Source organism: Tamandua tetradactyla, chromosome 8 (assembly GCF_023851605.1).
Source record: "Tamandua tetradactyla isolate mTamTet1 chromosome 8, mTamTet1.pri, whole genome shotgun sequence".
NCBI classification, from domain to species: Eukaryota; Metazoa; Chordata; class Mammalia; order Pilosa; family Myrmecophagidae; genus Tamandua; species Tamandua tetradactyla.
In genome coordinates this window covers 8,128,869-8,146,981 of record NC_135334.1, presented here as the reverse complement: position 1 = coordinate 8,146,981, position 18,113 = coordinate 8,128,869, and the positions used below count along the sequence as shown (strand labels likewise).

Genomic DNA, 18,113 nt, shown 5'->3' with positions numbered 1-18,113 from the left:
ATTTGTATAGAAAAGCAGAAGCGCACCACTCCAGGAGACGGGGTCTGAGACTCAAGACACAGAGAGGGAGAGAAATGCCAAATTGGGCATAAATGACACACCAGTACACACCTGCTCTTTCCGACACTCAAAGTTAGGGTTCTAAGAATCAGGCCCTCAGATAGCTTAGCAAACCAGGCTCTGACAACTCTCAGGTGAGGCTGAAGAGTAAGGGCAGAGAAATTAGCACCTGTTCTTTCTACTCCAATTATGCCCTGGGGTGGAAGCAGGTGCCCAGGGCTCCAGGGAGAGATTAGCACCCTGATGAGAAAAGACAGCCTGTCAGCTCAGGCTGGGAGGCTCGACAGACTTTTGTAAGTAAAATAGCTCTTGTTCCCAGAGGGCAGAGAGAGAAAGGAAGGAAGAGAGGGAAGGGATGGAGGGAAGTAGAAAGGGGTGGGGAGGGGAAGCGACTATTTCATGCCTGTGTTTGGAAAGAGAAGCCCCACAGTAGCTTTGGGTTTAGGAGACATGAGTCCTAGTTGTGCTTAGTCACTAGTTAGCAATATGATCTGAGAAAAATGTTTCTATATCCTCTTACCCTTAAACCCTTTTAATCTATCCACTGAGGGGATGGAACTTTAATGTTCTTTGTGGTTCTATACCCTCTACTCAAATGACTGTGATCAAAGACAGGGACTCAGTCTTCTTCGCATTCCACTCAAAGTCCCTCATCCTAACAGAGCCCCACTTCCCCTCTACAGCAGCCAACCACCCAGTTCTCTTGAGTCCATCTCCTAAATATTCTCTTCCTCTCCACTTATTTTCAACCCCACTACTGCATCTCTTGGAGCCAGGTCTTCTAAACAAATGAAACAATTTTCCAACTGGTCTACTTGCCTCCATCCTTATCCCCTCTGGCCCATTCTCTGCCCTAAAGCCAGAATTCTTCTTACGGAGGTCTTAGAGGACCTGAATGAGCTCCTCCATCCTCTCTCTCCTCACCTCACCACGCCTCCATTGTCCTCTGTGGTGGGCTTCTTCCCCTTCCTTTGCCTAACTAACTGGCACTCACCTTCAGTCATCAAACTGGGTGGTCATTCTCCCTCTATCTGTCTATAACCTATAATTTGCTAAAAGCAGAGTATAGGAAAAGGTTGTACTTACTCTCCATTGTGGGTTCCCTAAGCACTCCATGCCAGCCACAAAGCACATAGTCAATAATGCAATCTGAATACATTTGTTTGGTGAGGTCATTGTATCATCCGGTCTAGCTGTAATATACTATAGTCCCCTGAACTGAGATCTCAGAGGTTCTGCATTTTCAATTTCTACAAACTGAGAGATAGAAGACCTCTCCCCAGGCTGTATCACTCTCCTGGCTGCCACTCCCATTGCCAACCCAAGCATCAACAATTAGGAGATTCTTAAAGTCAATCAAGACAAATAGAAATAATTATCATGGTTGATATTGAATCAACTAGGGTCAGTTTTGAAGGAGGATATGTTGCTTAGAAATTGGACAAGGTTCAACATTGAATAGGAACAAGTTGGAATGACACGAGAAGAGTTAGATCTATATTCTAGTACTTGTTCTGGCACTAATGGGGATGACTTCAGACAAGTTGGCATTAATCATGGTTCATGATTGCCTAATTGAAGAGGTTGGACTAAATCACCTCTAAGGTTTGTTTTTTTTCTTTTTGCATGGGCAGGAACCGGGAATTGAACCTGGGACTCTGGCATGGCAGGCTAGAACTCTGCTTCTGCCTGCTGAGCCATGGTGGCCCACCCTTAAGGTCCCTTTTGACCCTAAAATTTAGAATTCTAGAATTCTGATGTTGATTCTTTCTCTTAACATCATTTAGACCATCATAGAGTTCAATTAAAAAATCATGAGCATAAAAGGGACTGCTATGAATAGTTGTACAGGACAGTAGATGGACACTGGGACTATCCCAGGCAAATTGAAAAGTTTGTCACTCTTGTTTTAATTCAATCTTTGATGGCTTGGCTTTGGTTTTTGGCTACTGCTTGTGGTCACTGAAAACAAGGCGATTTAGGAACTGTGCTCAGGGCTCTGAACTGGGATTCCAAGGAGGCTGCACAGTTGGAGGCTGAGAATAACAAATACACCCCACCATCATAAAGGAGACACAACTGGCTCCTTTACCTGTTCCAAAACCAAAAGTCTGCACTCAGAATTAATGCAGCCCCCGGACATACCCTGCTGAGTCAGGACTCCCAGCATTTGACGGTCAATTGGTGAAGAAAATACTATTAAATCTCCTTGGGCTCTGCACTGTCATTATGAAAACTTTCTGAGGACAAATCAGATACCTGAATGAAATATTTTTGCCCCTACCCCAAGCACTGCTCATGGTGACTGTCCTCACCCTTGCCTTTCCTCTGATATGCATACCTATCCCAGAAGACACATGTACGTAATGCACTATGCTTTGTAAACTTTCTTGTTCCCGTTGAAACCCAAACAAATGAAACAAAACTGGCCCACCTGGGAAGCCAATTGGCAGGCAAACAGACTCTCCACTTTGGTCCCTCTTCATGTTTTAAACTTGCCTCCCCGTGGTACCGATGACCATTCTTACACACACAGCACAATTCCATTTTTCCTTCTAAAGTTTGGAATACCCAGATCAAAGCCAATTGTCATCATCAACTTTTCAGGCTCACGAAAGCCAGTGCCACCTCATCAGGTATCTTTGGACACTTGCTATTTTCCAGGCACATCTGCAGAGCTGCCCTTGTATAGGTGTGAAAAAAGTCACAGATCAAAGTTCAGAAGGCCTGACAGTGAAAAGGTTAAAAATAGCCTGCTATGGCCCAGGGACAATGGCTGAGACTGACAGTATGGAGTAGACCGGGAGAAGGTGGTGGCTATCTCTTGACCCTCAGTAATTCCCACAAGTGGCTGCTGAAAACCTCCTTGCTCCTCTCCATCGTATCACATGGGCCGACCAGAGCTGATGTGACATCAAGGCCCTGAAAAAATGCTGTGGCTGAGAAGCCTCTAGAGCCTGAATGACAGGGATGAGAGATTAGAGCTAGCACTGTCAACTACAAAAGGGAATTGTGCAGAATGTCACAAACTTGCTCACTGGTGATTTCCTGATGTTGCCAGGGAGAGATGGTTGCCACTATCATTACTTTAGTCATTAGCACATTGAAATCCACCAGGTAATCTAACGAAACTGGCTTTCCTGGGACAGAAATATTTGTCAGGGAAATGGTGAAAGGGAAAGGGGCTGGAGACTAGGGCGCTGCAGAAAACCAAGAAATGGCATTGATCAAGGGACAAAGAGGACAGACCTACCTTACACCCTAGCCTGGGGTTCTAAATAGTCTATAACAATCTTTTTCCACAACTCATTTTTTTATTGTTGTTGCCAATCGTTCAACCTCTGCCTTTATCAGATTCCTTAATTCCAAGAGGGGACAAGGAAGTGTTTTCTCTTCTGTGGTCTGTTGTTCTTATATGAAGATTCCACGGTCCAGAGGGACCCCAAAGAGCATGAACACCCAGCAGCAGTGTGTGGAGCCAAAACACTCATAAACTGGCAAGAGCTGGATCTTTGGTCCAGCTACTAGGAAAGTCAAAGATATCTGAGCTAGAGAAGGATCTCTGTACAACTGGAACCACATCACAAACCATCTTCTGGAGCAACCAGTGGAGAAAACAGAGGTCAAGAAAATTTGTAGAGGTAAAAGACTTTCCTTTCTGAAAGAAGATTCTGCTCTTGCCCCATATCCGATGCATGACATTCACCTCTTAGCAAGCATGGCTGTGGCCCCATGGATGGTGACTCAGCAGCTGGCAGCATCAAAGGAGGCCTTCCTGAACTTTTCAGTGGCAACATGGAGTAATGGAAAGAACAAGGGCCTAGAAGTCAGATGGTTCTGATGAACCCGATGGCCTCTTCTACCCTCTTCTATCGTAGGTTCTAGAATAAAATTAGCTTCATTGCAAGCGAACATGGAATGTGATAGGTATCTACACAGGGGTCATGAACTCAAATTCTACAGGGTCTAGGGCAGGAATGTAAGTACGTGGAGCTGACATAGTAGACAAAATAGGAGATTCGTGTTCTTTTAAGGAGGGTAGCTTCCACTCCATGTCCATATGCAAATGCTTAAAAACAGTATCAGGATTCAAAGACCATCCCATTTTATGCAGATACGTATTCATTCTAGCTGCATGGGGAGGTCCCAACACTGCAGAGGCCAAACTAAACATCTCTGTGGCATGAATCAGTCCACAGCTTGCCCATGTGTTACCTCTAGTCTACATGTTCTGCTTCATTATACCCAGTTGCATTTCATTTTACCAGAGCATTTTATTGCTTAATTTTCCTTCTCTTTTTTCCTTGGTGCTATGGCCTACTCTATAGAACTACCCCTCCTCCCTAATCTTTCAATTGCTTGAGAGAATGCTGTCTCATCCCCAACCTCTACCCCACAGCTTCAAGATGGTGCTCTCCACGGCATGGTGGAGAGAAAGTCCCAGTGCCTAAAAGTTTCCCATCTAAATCATCCAGGCTGAGAAACAGAAGCCTCCTCTGGTTTCACTCAAGCATATCTTGTATCTTTTCACTTGGTCAGCATTAAATCAGACACTTTGAAGAATAACAACTTGGCACCAGAGAGAAGCTCTCTGACCAAATCCTTGACTGAGGCAGAAACCTATTCTCTGTGTACTATTTATTCAGGCGGAGATGTCAGATCTGGCCTCAGGTTGGCTCAGGAATTGTGGATTTGCCCAGGTTTGCAGCTGGAAACTAAAATATGTAAGGGTTGCAAACAATTTTCCCCAAGTCTCCCAGTGACTGAGTGGTGTGGCTTGATTGGGATTTAGGGCCAAGAACTTTCTTTGCTGGCAATCGGCTCCCAAACCACTAGACCACACAGTCCATGTTTAACATATATTCAGGGAGCCTCAGGTTCCAGGCCTGAAGAAACAGATTTTCCAAACACAGAGCTTGCTTTGTGAGCAATTCAGCAAAAATTCTCTTTCTAGTTGTGAGCTGGGATTCATCTTGCAAATGTCGGTGTTAATTAAAAACATCCATCTTCTACAATTTCAACAAGAGGGATGTGTTCCTAAGCAGTCCTCTCCTACGCACTTATAAATATAATTTTAATGACATGGGTTGCTGTGGCATCTGACAGATATCATCATTCCCAATTTTCAGATGAAAGCATTGAGATCTATAGGAGAGATGTGATGGACCTAACGTGGGCAGAGAAAAACTAGTGTCAGAAGGACAGACGAGAATTCTATTTCTAGTCCAGCCCATCCACGGATGGATGGTTTACTTTCTGTGTTAATATCAGGAACTGTGCCTACTTAAAATCAACTGTTTATCTGTTGAGTCATTGAAAATGTTTTCCATGGAGGTCTTAGTCCTTCCAACAGGAAAAAAATTGAGTTTGACAAGGCCGAAGACATTTTGCATAGATCCTAAAACCAGAATTTTAGATGACTTCCGTAGCTTCCTATTATAATTCTGATTTTATTGGGGAATCTTTGTCTAAAACAGTCTTGAGCTAGCGAGAGCAGAGAGAGAGACTTGCATTCCTTCACGTGCTCACCTCTGCTTGGTTTACTTGTCCTCCTTTAAAACATGAACCAGACAGGAAAGAATCAAACCAAACCTGCATCATTATGAATGAATTTCTTCATTTTTAATCTCACACAGTTTAAAATACAATATGAAATCAGGCTACAGTATATAAAAAACTCTCCAGCAAAATGATGTGCCAGCATCAGCTACTAAAGTAAACAAAAAAAACTCCCCATAAGAAATTTTTTTTTGCATTTAAAAAAACAAAACAAAACACATAGACACTTAACATCGCTACATCTCTAAGCTACCTCAGTTCTGATTTTTAAAAAGCACCTGCTTTTCCTTTTTTCATCTTGCTTTTAAATTTTCAGCTTTTAAAAAATATAAATTATATGAAAATACAAGTTGGAAAATAGTCAAACACAATATAACAGCTTTTTTCACCCTTATACTTCTCGGCTTAAAAAAATTATCCTTAAAAAAAAGTTCAATAACTGAGGCAGTATTCCTGATAGAGATAATTTCCATTTTAATATATATATTTTATATATGTATATGTATACATATATTTATTGTTCCTTGAAACTTCTTTGGAATGTAGATAAGAGTTCAACAAATTTATATAGACCCCAACAGAGAAAGCAGCACGCACAGCATGACTGGGAGAGAGAAAGTGTGTTTTTCACCATGAAGTTAGGCAGGTTAATGCTTAAAACCCAGAGAGTTCATCTCCAAAGTGAGGATAAGCACATCTGATTTTGGAATGCTACCTCCAGTCCCCAAAGCCACAGAGCCAGGGCCATGTGCAGGGAGATCCCTCCCCTGAATGGAGAAGGGAACAAAGTGACTCTGAACCCCAGAGCCAAAACCGAAATAGGTTAAGGCATCTCCAGGAAAATAAGGGTTTCACCCAGCTACACCAGATCTGCCCATCCTTCCTCTGAAGTTAACGTGTTTTTTTTTTAAAGCATAAATGCAACAATTCTGCTACATTTCCAGTGTATAAACCACCCATCACTCTTCCTGGGATGGTGTCTGGCCTTTTAGAGGGAGAAAAAGCATGTGGCCAGATCGACAAAGCTGTCTTCACTTAACTGCACTATCTACAAGTTCTGAGAACAGTGGACCTAGAGAGCAAGAGAATCTTAGCAGACAAGCTGGATGAGGAGCACTAGGAGGCACTTTCTTAAATTTTATCTGCTATGGAATTGCAGGAGTTAGACATACTAACAAAAGGGGAGTTTTCGGCATAAATGTAATAGGAAAGTTTGAGGAGTTGAGAAAGTAATTTTATGCCTGATCGCAAACAGCAAGCAACGACCCATGCCTGGCCATAGCTCTACTCTCACCCATTACTGAAATGTGAAACTCAGGTATTATCTCAGCTGCAGTTTTTCATATCTGCAAAGGCACACCCGCGCGCACACACACACATACACACACCCTTGCCAGGGCCCGACAAAGAACGCAGAGTCTAAGGGAAAAACAACGTAGTCCAAACAGTTCCACCTAACACTCCCTGAGCAGCTCCTAAAATATTCTGAGAGCTTCATTAAGGCACCTGCATCCGAAGGAAGATCAAAATAGATAGCTAGGATAATTCCACTTTTGCTTTCCTTATGGAATCTCAATTTATCTGTATTTGGACACTCAGGAACCACACAGCAATGTACCTGAACGTTCAGGGCCTGCAAGGGGACCTGGGAGAGAACAAGCAAGCGGCTTTCGTGAAGCTGTGCTAGAAGGTAGTTCATGCTTCCAGTTTCTCAGCTTAAGACCAAGAAAGGCTAGCCCCGAGAAGTCCACCTTCAATGTTTCTTCTCCTCTCTCAGTGAAATGCCTATGGTCTTCCTGCTTTCACCACCCTAGGAGGGGAGCATTTATGTGGTGGGATGGAGTCCCTAATTTGCTGCTGGCTACGCCCACCAAGCCCCAATTTCAGATAATCTATCGCAACCTGCTGAATTGATTGCGGTCAAGAATCATGGCGCATTCAGAGTCCATGGACCAGCTTCTTTTCTTCACTTAAGCTCCTTTCCTTATGTTTCCTTTGCCTTCCAGTCATTCATTCCTCTTGTCCACAGTTATGAATATTCACTTCCCCTGGGCCAAGGCAACAGATCCTAGTGCAAGGTCCTGATATTTTCTGTCTGCCCTGCTCACTTCGCATACCATAGTCATGTCAAACATCGCAAATCTCAACTGGCTTATGTTCTGCAAAGGAAAACCTTGCACTTCTCCTCCCGAAGACAGTCAAGTCACGTTTTACTTGTCTGCTCTCTTACCTCCACCAGCAGGTCTACATGGCTTTATTAGACACTCTTCGACTCATGTCTGATCTGCAGTTACTCTCTCACTCACCAATCAGAAGGCTGCACATTTCTCTGTACTGAATAAAAGAGGGGGCTGGGAAGCAACAAATGTGGGATACTGGGAAAAATAAGATCTAAAGGAAACTGTGGAGGGTGTTAGTTTGGAACAAGTATCCTGGACTTATTTCTTAAAGACCGGGGGGCTAATTGCTCAAGCACTCAGCTCTCTTTAACCAAGTAATGTTGGTTCTTAGAGGTCTAGAACCCATGAAGCACAAAGTCAATCTTCCTCCTTCGATTTCCTTCCCACTGCTTCCCCAGTGCTCCTCTACTAATCATGGTCCAAAATCGGGGCTGCAAAATACATTCAGTTCAAAGACTTAATGTCTCTCAGTTTCAACATCAAGCCCAAACCCCGAGAATCCACTAAAGACAAGTCAATGAGTATGACAACAATTTTTAAAAACTGTACACAGGTCCCTTGTACGCATTAATTTCTCCTTCATATTGAAGTCTCACATGGAACGGGGATCCCCGATTTCAGTGGCAGCACTTTGCTTTTCCAGTGGGGTCTATATAAACAGTTTCCTTTCACTGTGACAGAATCCTCAGCCAGCAACTAAAAACAGACTTACATGATACCGCAATACTGAGACCACTTTAGAGCTTAAGACGATTTTTAAGAAAAAAAAAAAAATACTGGCACAAAATTTAATAAAATAAACTTTAACATAAAAACAGTTTTGGCCCCGCCCCACTGAAGTCCACCTTTGTTTCAAAAGTAGAATGAAAGGTAAATAGTTTTTGAGTCTTAGTGCATCCCCCAAATAAAGTGTTTCATCCCACCCTCATTTTTTTGTCCTCCCAGACCTTAAAGCAAAATCAAATTAATTGCCTCTTATGAGTCTCATGACACCTGCTGGGTCAATTTCTTTTGAAAACAGGTCCATAACTCAAGACCCATTTATTTCATAGATGTTTAAAAAAAAAAAAAAAAAGATGATTGGGCATGTTAATCTCTACCTCCCTCAAGCCAGATTTTTAGGCTTCTACGAAGACCCTCTCTCTCTCTCTCTTGAAACTTTACTCAAGAATATCTGGTCCCACCCACCCCAAAAGTCTTGGCTTTCCTTTTTCAACCACGCACAATCGAGTATAGCTGCAGCTCACTTAGCTCCCACCCCTGAATGTAAAAAAATGAGTTCTGGAAAATAAAAAATAGAATAACAATTAAAAATTAAGAGTCCGACTGATGCGGTTTGTTCATTGAAATGTCTCAGCAAAAGTTTCCCTGGCTCCTTCCATGCCCATCACTCATCGGCATCGGGCTTGACGTCCAGCATAGCGTGGAGTTCCTCAGGAGTGTAGCCCAGTAGACTCTGCAGGTCACACACGAAGCGATACACGTAACGTTTCCCTGCTGTTTTGTGGATGATGTTTTTGTCGTAATAGTAGCGTAGGCCACGGCTCAGTTTCTCATAATTCATCTTCGGTTTGTTTTTCCTCTTTCCCCATCTCCTGGCAACCTGAAATGAAAAAGCAAAAGAAAAAAAAAGCAGGCGATAAGAAGAATATACAGCATATTTCATATATATGTACTCATAGGCATATGTTTATCTGTGGTCACCGGTGATGTTTAAGCGAGATGCTTAGAGGTTCATGTACATAAAAGATATATATATATATATTTTGACCTATCGCTTCTGAATTGCATTTTTCAAGGATTGGGGGAAGGATGGGTGGCCTAGTTGGTTCTTTAAGATGATAAAAATGCAGTGATCTTGAACTTCAGTGTAACAGGGACAAAATATTTGATTTTGAAAAAACGAAATGCAACACGAGAGACTCTCCTTTTCCCCCCTATTATTAGTAAAATGTTCTTGCTTTGAAGTGTGAAACCTCATGGGAGGGAGTGGAGCAGAACTGAATTGCAACTGTACCTGCCTTTCATCAACAGGAAACGTTCTGACTGTACTAAGGGCAAAATATTTTCTCATGTCTGTCAGAATAGAGATGTTGTCTACTTTATTCATTGTGTTTTATCCTTGGCATCATGCATGGTACAGAACGACCTCTCACTAAGCAATTCTTGAAGACAGAGGGAATTAATGGACAAATTGCACCAATCTTCCAAGACCTCTTGAGAACTCTGTCCCCTTTCATGTTCCCAGTGCCATAAGGCCAAGGAAGAGACAGCAACACAGGCAAGGAACCTGGTATTTAGGAAGGCTGAGACACTTACATGCATCATTGTCAGTTACTCCTGGAAAACAAATAATAATGCAGCTATTACCCTTATTTTCCAAATGAGGAGACTAAGACTCAGGCAGGTTATATACCTTGCTCAAGGTCATACAAGTAGCAAGTGACAGAACTGGGATCCTAATTCTAAAAAATGCCATCTGAGCCCACAAAACCCCTTCCCAAGGGCCTCTTTCATATTTCCTGACCACGGTACAGCTCAAGGCGCTCCCCTCTTACCTCATCCGGGTCAGAGAGCTTGAATTCCCAGCCATCTCCTGTCCAGCTGATAAAAGACTGACAGGATTTATCAGTGAGTAATTCCAGAAGAAACTGCCACAGCTGGATGGGTCCACTGCCTGGAAATGCAAGCAATTGTGCATCATTACTCCAAATGCCTGTCAAGGTCAGCCACTAATCTCATTGCCCAGCACTCCCTCCTACCCCTTCTCTCTCAGTCCATTTGGCCAGGAGAAAATGAAAGCAACAGACAGGACAAATGTCCAAGGTGTGCCACACAAGACTGAACGGATGGAAAAGAAGAAGACGGTCCTAAACAAAAAATAATTTAAGACAACGTATCAATTGGTTTGATTTAGTTATGGGTCAGTCAATTTTTGATGCAAAGCAAAATCTAGAAAGAAAACACCAGGTCTATCCTCTAAGATACTCCAGGGCAACATAATTTTTTGTGCTTCCAAAAACAATGTTACCATATTTGCCTTCAGCAGTAAGAAAAAGTGTTAACAAAGGAATGTCTTTGCTCATTCCAAAGCAGAAGTCGAAGTTAATAAGCACTCCTTCATGGTAGGGAGCCTGATTTGCAAGTGAGATGGGGTCACCTCAAAGGGAAAAAAAGTTGGCTGTCCTTTCTGCTACTGCACTCTTCTTCCCCATCCCCACCCCAAGACGCTTAACGGCAAGCACTAGAACTAAGAAAGGAAAGTCTCATCACTATCAGAGGAATTAAGTTGCCACCTAGGAACTCCTCAGAGCTCCGATGAGAACTGTCTCAGGAATTCCTCATGGATTCCGTATATTCTAATTTAAACACTCACACACACACAATGATCTTTCTCGGCCATCAACACTGCCAAGATCTTAGCCTTGGAAGGCCTAGTACACTCTGGTGGTCAATTTATCTAATTTGTGATAAATTACATTTATGTCACATAGATTTCCTTTTAGGATAACTTTCCATTCAGAAATTATGTTTCTCCCAGTGATTCTTATCTAATTTATGGGTGTAGCTGAAGAGACACATATGTGCCCAATTGCCCTTGTTTCTCTTTAAATGTCTGTCCTTCCTTACAGCACCAGCTCAGAAACAGTCTGGGTAGAGGTGGTCTGCAGACCCGGAAGCTGGCAAAGACCAGGTCTATGGAGAAAAATGAAGTGTGGGATGCTCAAGCTCTTACAGAAAACTTTGATTCTCTAAGCTCTAATCCTTACCCTGACTTTCAAATCTGTCTGATCCAAAGGGAACTGAGATTCAAAAGGAAACAGATTTTAGTTCACTCTCAATCTTAAAATATGAAATGCCCTTAATAGGTCTACAAAAGCAATCTTTTGCTATATCTTACACACTTCATATTCATACATCTCATTGGACTTTTCCCTAAAATCCACTCCCGGCCACTCTGCTGTGAGCAGGCACAAGTGACCTACTGGTTCTATCCTAGAGATACAGGAAAGCCTGTTCAGAAAAATTCTGTGATTCTGCACCAAGGCACAGCTGGCAAATGGTGATGATGGTCGTAGTTAATGGCTAGACCTTTGGAATCCAGGCACCATAGCAACCTCCCTGCTGGCACATGAGGAAACAGCATTGTCATCCCACAGCCAATGGAAGCTTCCTTCAGAAACAACTTCCCAAAGGTGGTTTCCAGTGCTCCTCCCTCAACACACCCCAAGCTAAAAATGGAAAATGCAATCTCTACCTCATCTTTCTAAGAATGCAACTTTAGCCCTTTAAACCATCTGGTAAGGAACACTTCACACCCATTCTAGAAGAAAACGATTCAGTGAAAGCCTGCAAAATAAATGAACATTTAGAGGGACAACCCAGGTTACTCTGATGAAGTCTTACCCTCCTCCGTTTCATCCTTGTTTACAAACCATTCCATGTACAACTCAGATACATTTGCAGGTTTCTTGGGAATTGAGTAAAGTCACCAGACTACAACTCTCTGCTTGGGTTCACAATACTGGGCATGACATGAGATGAAGAATCCATCGAGAAGCCAACCCAATAGGCAGAAGGAGGAAAGAAAGCAAGTCTCTATTAGGAAATATTGTGGCATCCAGGATGACCAAAGAATTAAAGAAAAGTGGTTACAAGATTCCTTGTGGCAGAACAGGCTTTCTGAAGACGCTCACGGCAACAATCAACAGGACCCTAAAGAGACACATGAAGAAAAACCAACTACCCCAAAACTATGTAAATGAATGCTGGAGTCCTGCAGCTATCAGTTTCCTGTATCTAGACAGTAGACTGTCAACATGAGAGAGAGTGGTTGCTTTACGACTCCTCACAGAAAAAAAAAATAGCTAGAGCTATAGTTTATTGTGCTCCTAGTAGGTACCAGTGACCATCTCATTTATTCCTTCCAACAACTCTATGGGGTGGATGCTATTGTTACCCTATTTGTTTTTACCACCTTAGAGCAAAGAAAGCTGATGCAATATCTGGTTATGGAACTTGTCTGAGGCCATTTAGATCAAAATTAAAATGGCCATGACTGGTACCTATTCACATCTCAACATAAGAGCAAGACAGACTTTGACATCAAAGTGTGCTGTCTGAAAGTTCCTTGAAGGATTTTAAGCTTTATCACCAGGAAAACCCCTGATACTGTCATTAGGGACTGATACTGACATTAGGGACTCCCAGCCAATAGGCCAAGCCCTTGATCTTGAGGTTTGTTCTTGTGAAGCCTATTTCTGTAGCAGAAAAGCTAAATCTACTTATAGTTACGGCTGAGAGTTACTTCCAGAAAACCTTTTTTGCTGCTCAGATGGGGCCTCTCTCTAAGCCCAACTCAAGGAAAATCATCACCCTGCCCCCTACAAGGGACATGACATCCAGGGGTGAAAGTTTCCCTGGAAACATTGAGACATGACTCCCAGTGATGAGCCTGGCCCTGGCAAAATGGGACCGACAATACCTTCTTGACCAAAAGGTGGAAAAGACATGAAACAAAATAAAGTATCAGTGGCTAAGAAAGTTCAAATAGAGTCGAGAGGGAATTCTTGAGGCTACTCTTATGCTAGCTTCAGCTAGATATTGCTAATTACCACAGTTTGCCAAACCCCAACCAAAACCATTCCTGTCAACCCTAAAGAACATCTAGGCCTTTATCTGAAAAGTTTCACACACTAAGATTACTTTCCAGAAATCTATAACTTCCAGATGGGCTCCCACATTAGAAAACACTTGAAATCCAGAAGGGCCAGCCTCTCCAAGAACATCAGCTAGTTCCATTCCCCATTCCATATTATCAACACCCCTTTCCAACATGAAAAAGTTAGAATGGACATAGCCTATATACCCCTAAAGATTGGGGGAAGGAGGAGTTATAACAGAAAGATAGGATTTAACAAATGAGATGACTGCTGAATCATTATATTGATATTTCTTTGAATTTCCAGTATCTTAGAGCAGCTAGAAGGAAAAACCTAAAATCGTGGAACTGTAACCGATACCAAACTCTGAAATCTGTTCTATAACTTCTTACAATGTACTTTGAAATTTATTGCTTTTTTTCTGTATCTATGTTATATTTCAAAATTTTTTTAAAAAGTAAAAAAAAAAAAAAATGTACTGCCTGGTTGCAGTGATTCAAGGGATAAAGGGAACTGGCTTACAATAAAGAATATCATCTCTCCCACCTCTCCCTGCAGTCCCAAGTACTGGACTGCCATTGGTTTTCTGGATCTTCTGACACTAGAGACCACCCTTGGATCCCCTCATGGTAGATATTAGGTTCTGGTGCTTCATTATTTCTCTCTCACACTATTTACCCTAAAATCCCCTTGGGGAGAAAGCAGCAGATTATATAATGCTGAGGAATGGCATGGAAAGATCAGGGTCTACCCAGGTAGGTCCCCACCATGGGCAAGGAGCAGCGAATCCATCTCCAGGTCCTGGAGAGGAAGGCTCAAAGAGCTCCCCATGGTTTCCTGCCCAGAAGACTAGAGCAGGGAAGGGGACTTCAATTCATGTCATTGGCACCAGCTCACAGAGGAAGACACCTCTGTCACAACAACTCTTGCTGTTTTCCCTGCCAGTGTCATTTCCTGATTGGAAATGTCAAAGACTCTCAGGCTGTCTATGCCCCACTCCCACCCTTCCTCCGTGTATAGCTGTCCTTCTCTGCTCACCCCAGGGCTAAGAGGCATACATACGGCCCCTAGCCTGGGCCTTCCCAAAGTCACTGCTTACTCTCCAGAAAGCACTCATCATTTTACCAAATGAGAAAATTTGGTAAATTCCAAAATCCAAATCTCTAATCCTAGAGACTCCTCTCCAGGACCTTATCAGCACTTCCTCAACAGTCTTTTTGGTGGTGGACAGTCATAGAAGGAGGACATGGAACTATTCTCCCAGCCAGCAATGCTGGATCAGGGCAAGCATCCCAGCTTCAGGGTGGGCCCGTTCCTCTGGTGGACTGGTAGACTGGTGGGCCGCTCCCATGGGGGCCTGGTTTCCCCCAAAGTATTTCTCTCACTTCAGGTCTCAGAGGGAGAATCTGGGCCCCTTGGCAAACCATGGCTGGAAGCAACTCTGAGGTCAGAATGCATGCTGGCTGCACACGTCTGCCAGCAGCATTCCAGTCTAGGTCCATCAAAAGTTCTTTCTCCTCAGACTTATGGAAACAATGAATGAGTCTGGTGCCCCCAGTCATAAACTCTACCAGGGGATGTTTCTGCATTGCCCAGTTTAGGTCTGCCCACCAACGTCTCTTACCCTCACTCCAACATAGCCTACTATTGCAAGTCTATTTCTCCGTTCTCTCTGAACCTCCCCCTGGCCCTGAGGCCAGGCCTCATCCACCCACCCAATGGACTGTGGTCCCTGCGACCTTTGTCCTAGGGAGCAGAGAATGGTGCTAAGAATAGTGACAGTCATGGGAAGCGGCCCTCACAAGCTAAAAGCGACTCACAATGGCGTCCCTGTCTGGGGCCCCAAGGCAGTCAACGGCCTCCTTCACCATGCTGCCCTGGAATGTCACCCCTCAGGAATCCAGTGTCATCACTGGGAAACTATGCTTCTCAAGTCGAAGCTCTGAGCCACAACAGAGGGGTCCCTGTTAGAAGGAAGTCTCGTTTCCCAAGAGTGGAGGGGCGGGGAGTGCCACACAATCATACATGCCCATCTCGCTCAGTCTCTGCACCCCTTGCCGTCTGCTCCCTTCAAACCCTCCCTTCCTGCCAGCAGAAGAGAATTTACTCCAATTCTCAGTTTCTGGGTGAGAGGAAAAGTCTTCGTATGCCATTAACAGTTCTGACTGGAAGAGCACGACACTACAGCCTCAAAGGGTTCCGAGGTGGTACCTGGAGAGAAACCAGACCAGTAGACTAAATCACAATGAGGATGCTTTCCTTCAGACCCTTGCGACCCCTGAAGTCTGATATTATGATCTTATTTCATAAAATCGGACAAGGCTTTCGTTAAATGTCTACTCACTCTGGTCATGTTAAGACCCTTCTTCTGGCCCAGGCACTGGAAGATTCACAACGTATGTTGAGGGTTGGTTATTAAAACCCCCTTGCTCTCTGGGTCCCTTACTCTGAGTCTTAGAAGCAAGAAACATAATCTAGGGCGGGCCATGGTGGCTCAGCAGGCAGGAATGCTTACCTGCGATGCCAGAGGACCCGGGTTTGATTCCCGGTGCCTGCCCATGTCAAAAAAAAAAAAAAGAAACATAATATAGCAGTGTGTTAAGACAACATGTTAGTGAGGATGGCCTTGATGAGAATCCCTTTCCATTTACAGATTGGCCATTGTCTTTCTTCTCACGGTCCAGGTTTGGAGGTTGCCTACTAGGGGCAATGGTCTCCTTGCTGCTAGTGAACAGGCGGCTTGGGTTGGACTGTAGCTTTTGCCTTCAACCCCTTCCTCATTTCATTTCAACCGCAAGCTTTCACTCTGTCACCTGTGCTTCCCGCGAGAGGCTAATATAAATTTGATTTCTATACAGAATAAGATCTACTTTCCAGGGAAGTCCCCTTGGTGGCTTGCTTACTCCAAGAGCAGCGTTGTTGGTTTACTTATGTCCATCTCTCCTATTCCGTGAATATGTGCTCCCAGGACAGGGAATTAGTTTCTTCATTGCTGTAACCCAAAACTTAGGAGAAGAGTGCTTTGCATCAACTATCCGTTTGTTGTTGACTGACTCCCTGAGATCAAGAATTGCATCTTCATGATTCTTATATTCTCAGTGCCAGATTTGAGGCCCGGCTTTTGCAGGTGCTCAATAAACAGTTACGGAACTGAGTTACTGAAACAATCCTCCACTGGAGAACGGTGTAAGGAGTTAAAAACTACCCAAAGCTGCTTCTCTCTATTAAACTATATTTGGGACCAAACAACATGGGTGACTCCCAGGCCACGTTTTGTTTCATCAACATGCCCCCGAAAATCAAAACAACCACACCTTGCTGTCCTTTGGGGGTTTACTCTGCTACTTTGAGAGGCTAAACTCTTTAGACCTCCTCTAGATGTCACATCAGACAGCTCGATGTGGGCAGGGCACCACGTTTATTTTAACCTATGAAACTCTCATGGTTGGCCACCCTTGCAACAGGACTGCCTTAGTGTCAATGGCACACATCTGGCAGGTGGCCCTAAAACAGAAGAACGAGCCTGAATGGCCCCTCCCTTCCAGCCAGGTGTCACTACCCACAGCCAAACGACGAAGGCAAAAACAGAACCCAGAACACTCAAACCCAGAAATGACACATCGGTTCACAAATATATCTCCCTTTCATACTACTGTAGGGTTACCCACCTCTGAGGGTGGAAGGGTGACCCCAGGGTCTAAACACCACCCTTGCTCTATCAACCCTCTTCTAAATCATCATTCACAAAACCGATATCCATGAAGTCCTGATAAAATGAAGTTTAATAACAGATTAAACAGAAAATTTTCTGACAGTATTTGCCCTCTTCCACCTGGAGCAGACTCAACTTGAAGCTGCACAAAGTCTTCTGCCTGATGGATGAATAATCCAACATATCATATTGCCAGACTGCTTGAATATCAAGGCACCAGGAAGAATTTCAAAAGAAAAGGAAGGATAGGAACTGCTTTGTATTTTGGTTTGGTTTAATGCCTATAAGTTCTTCTCTTCGAGTTCTTAGGAATTATGTCTTTTCTTTGCCACCTACCTTGACCCAATCTCATTTCTAATATGACCTATACCTAGACAACATGCCTTGGGTTAAGAAATTATTGTGTAGTAAATATGTTCTACAAATGTATTCCTATGTCAATGGCTAGTAACTCAATGTGGCAATTGGGAATGTAAATTCTAATAATTCAACTCATAACAACAAGGAACAACTAAAAAATACATTTTGTGAATATGATCATGGACAACAACTTTATGAACTTGTATTTATATACTGCAGAGACAGCCAGTATCTAAGAATGGAAACCAGCTAGAAAACAGCTCTCAAATCAATTAAAACTGGCATTTAATTGTCAAGTTTTTTCAGACATTTTAAACCAAAGGAAACCAGGAAGTACTGCAGAAACAAAGATACAAGTCAGGCAGAAGAGGCCAGAGAGATGATGCCACCCTATAAATTTAAAATATTTGTGTCCATTGTAAAATCCAAAATGGCGACTCAAGACTTTGAGTTCACTTTGTTCCTGATTCACTGTGCAATCTTATGCAATTCTTTTAACTTCTCTGGGTTTTAGCTTTCCCATTCCTAAAATGGAACAGTAAATTAGGTCCCTATTCTACATAGAAAATAGAGACCCTA

General features: G+C 43.2%; 1 protein-coding gene across 6 annotated transcripts in view; it reads right to left on the bottom strand.

Annotated features, from left to right (window-relative positions):
- Nucleotides 1-8,004: 8,004 nt before the first annotated feature.
- The window catches only part of ETS1 (ETS proto-oncogene 1, transcription factor), a 128,974-nt gene continuing 118,865 nt past the window's right edge, over nucleotides 8,005-18,113 (bottom strand). For all 6 annotated transcript variants that reach the window (XM_077112467.1, XM_077112463.1, XM_077112464.1 and 3 more), the window contains 2 exons: nucleotides 10,358-10,476; nucleotides 8,005-9,402 (listed from right to left, as the gene is read on the bottom strand). In XM_077112467.1, coding sequence (XP_076968582.1) covers nucleotides 9,187-9,402; nucleotides 10,358-10,476 — 335 coding nt within the window. In that variant the 3' untranslated portion in view covers nucleotides 8,005-9,186. The remainder of the gene's footprint in view (nucleotides 9,403-10,357; nucleotides 10,477-18,113) is intronic.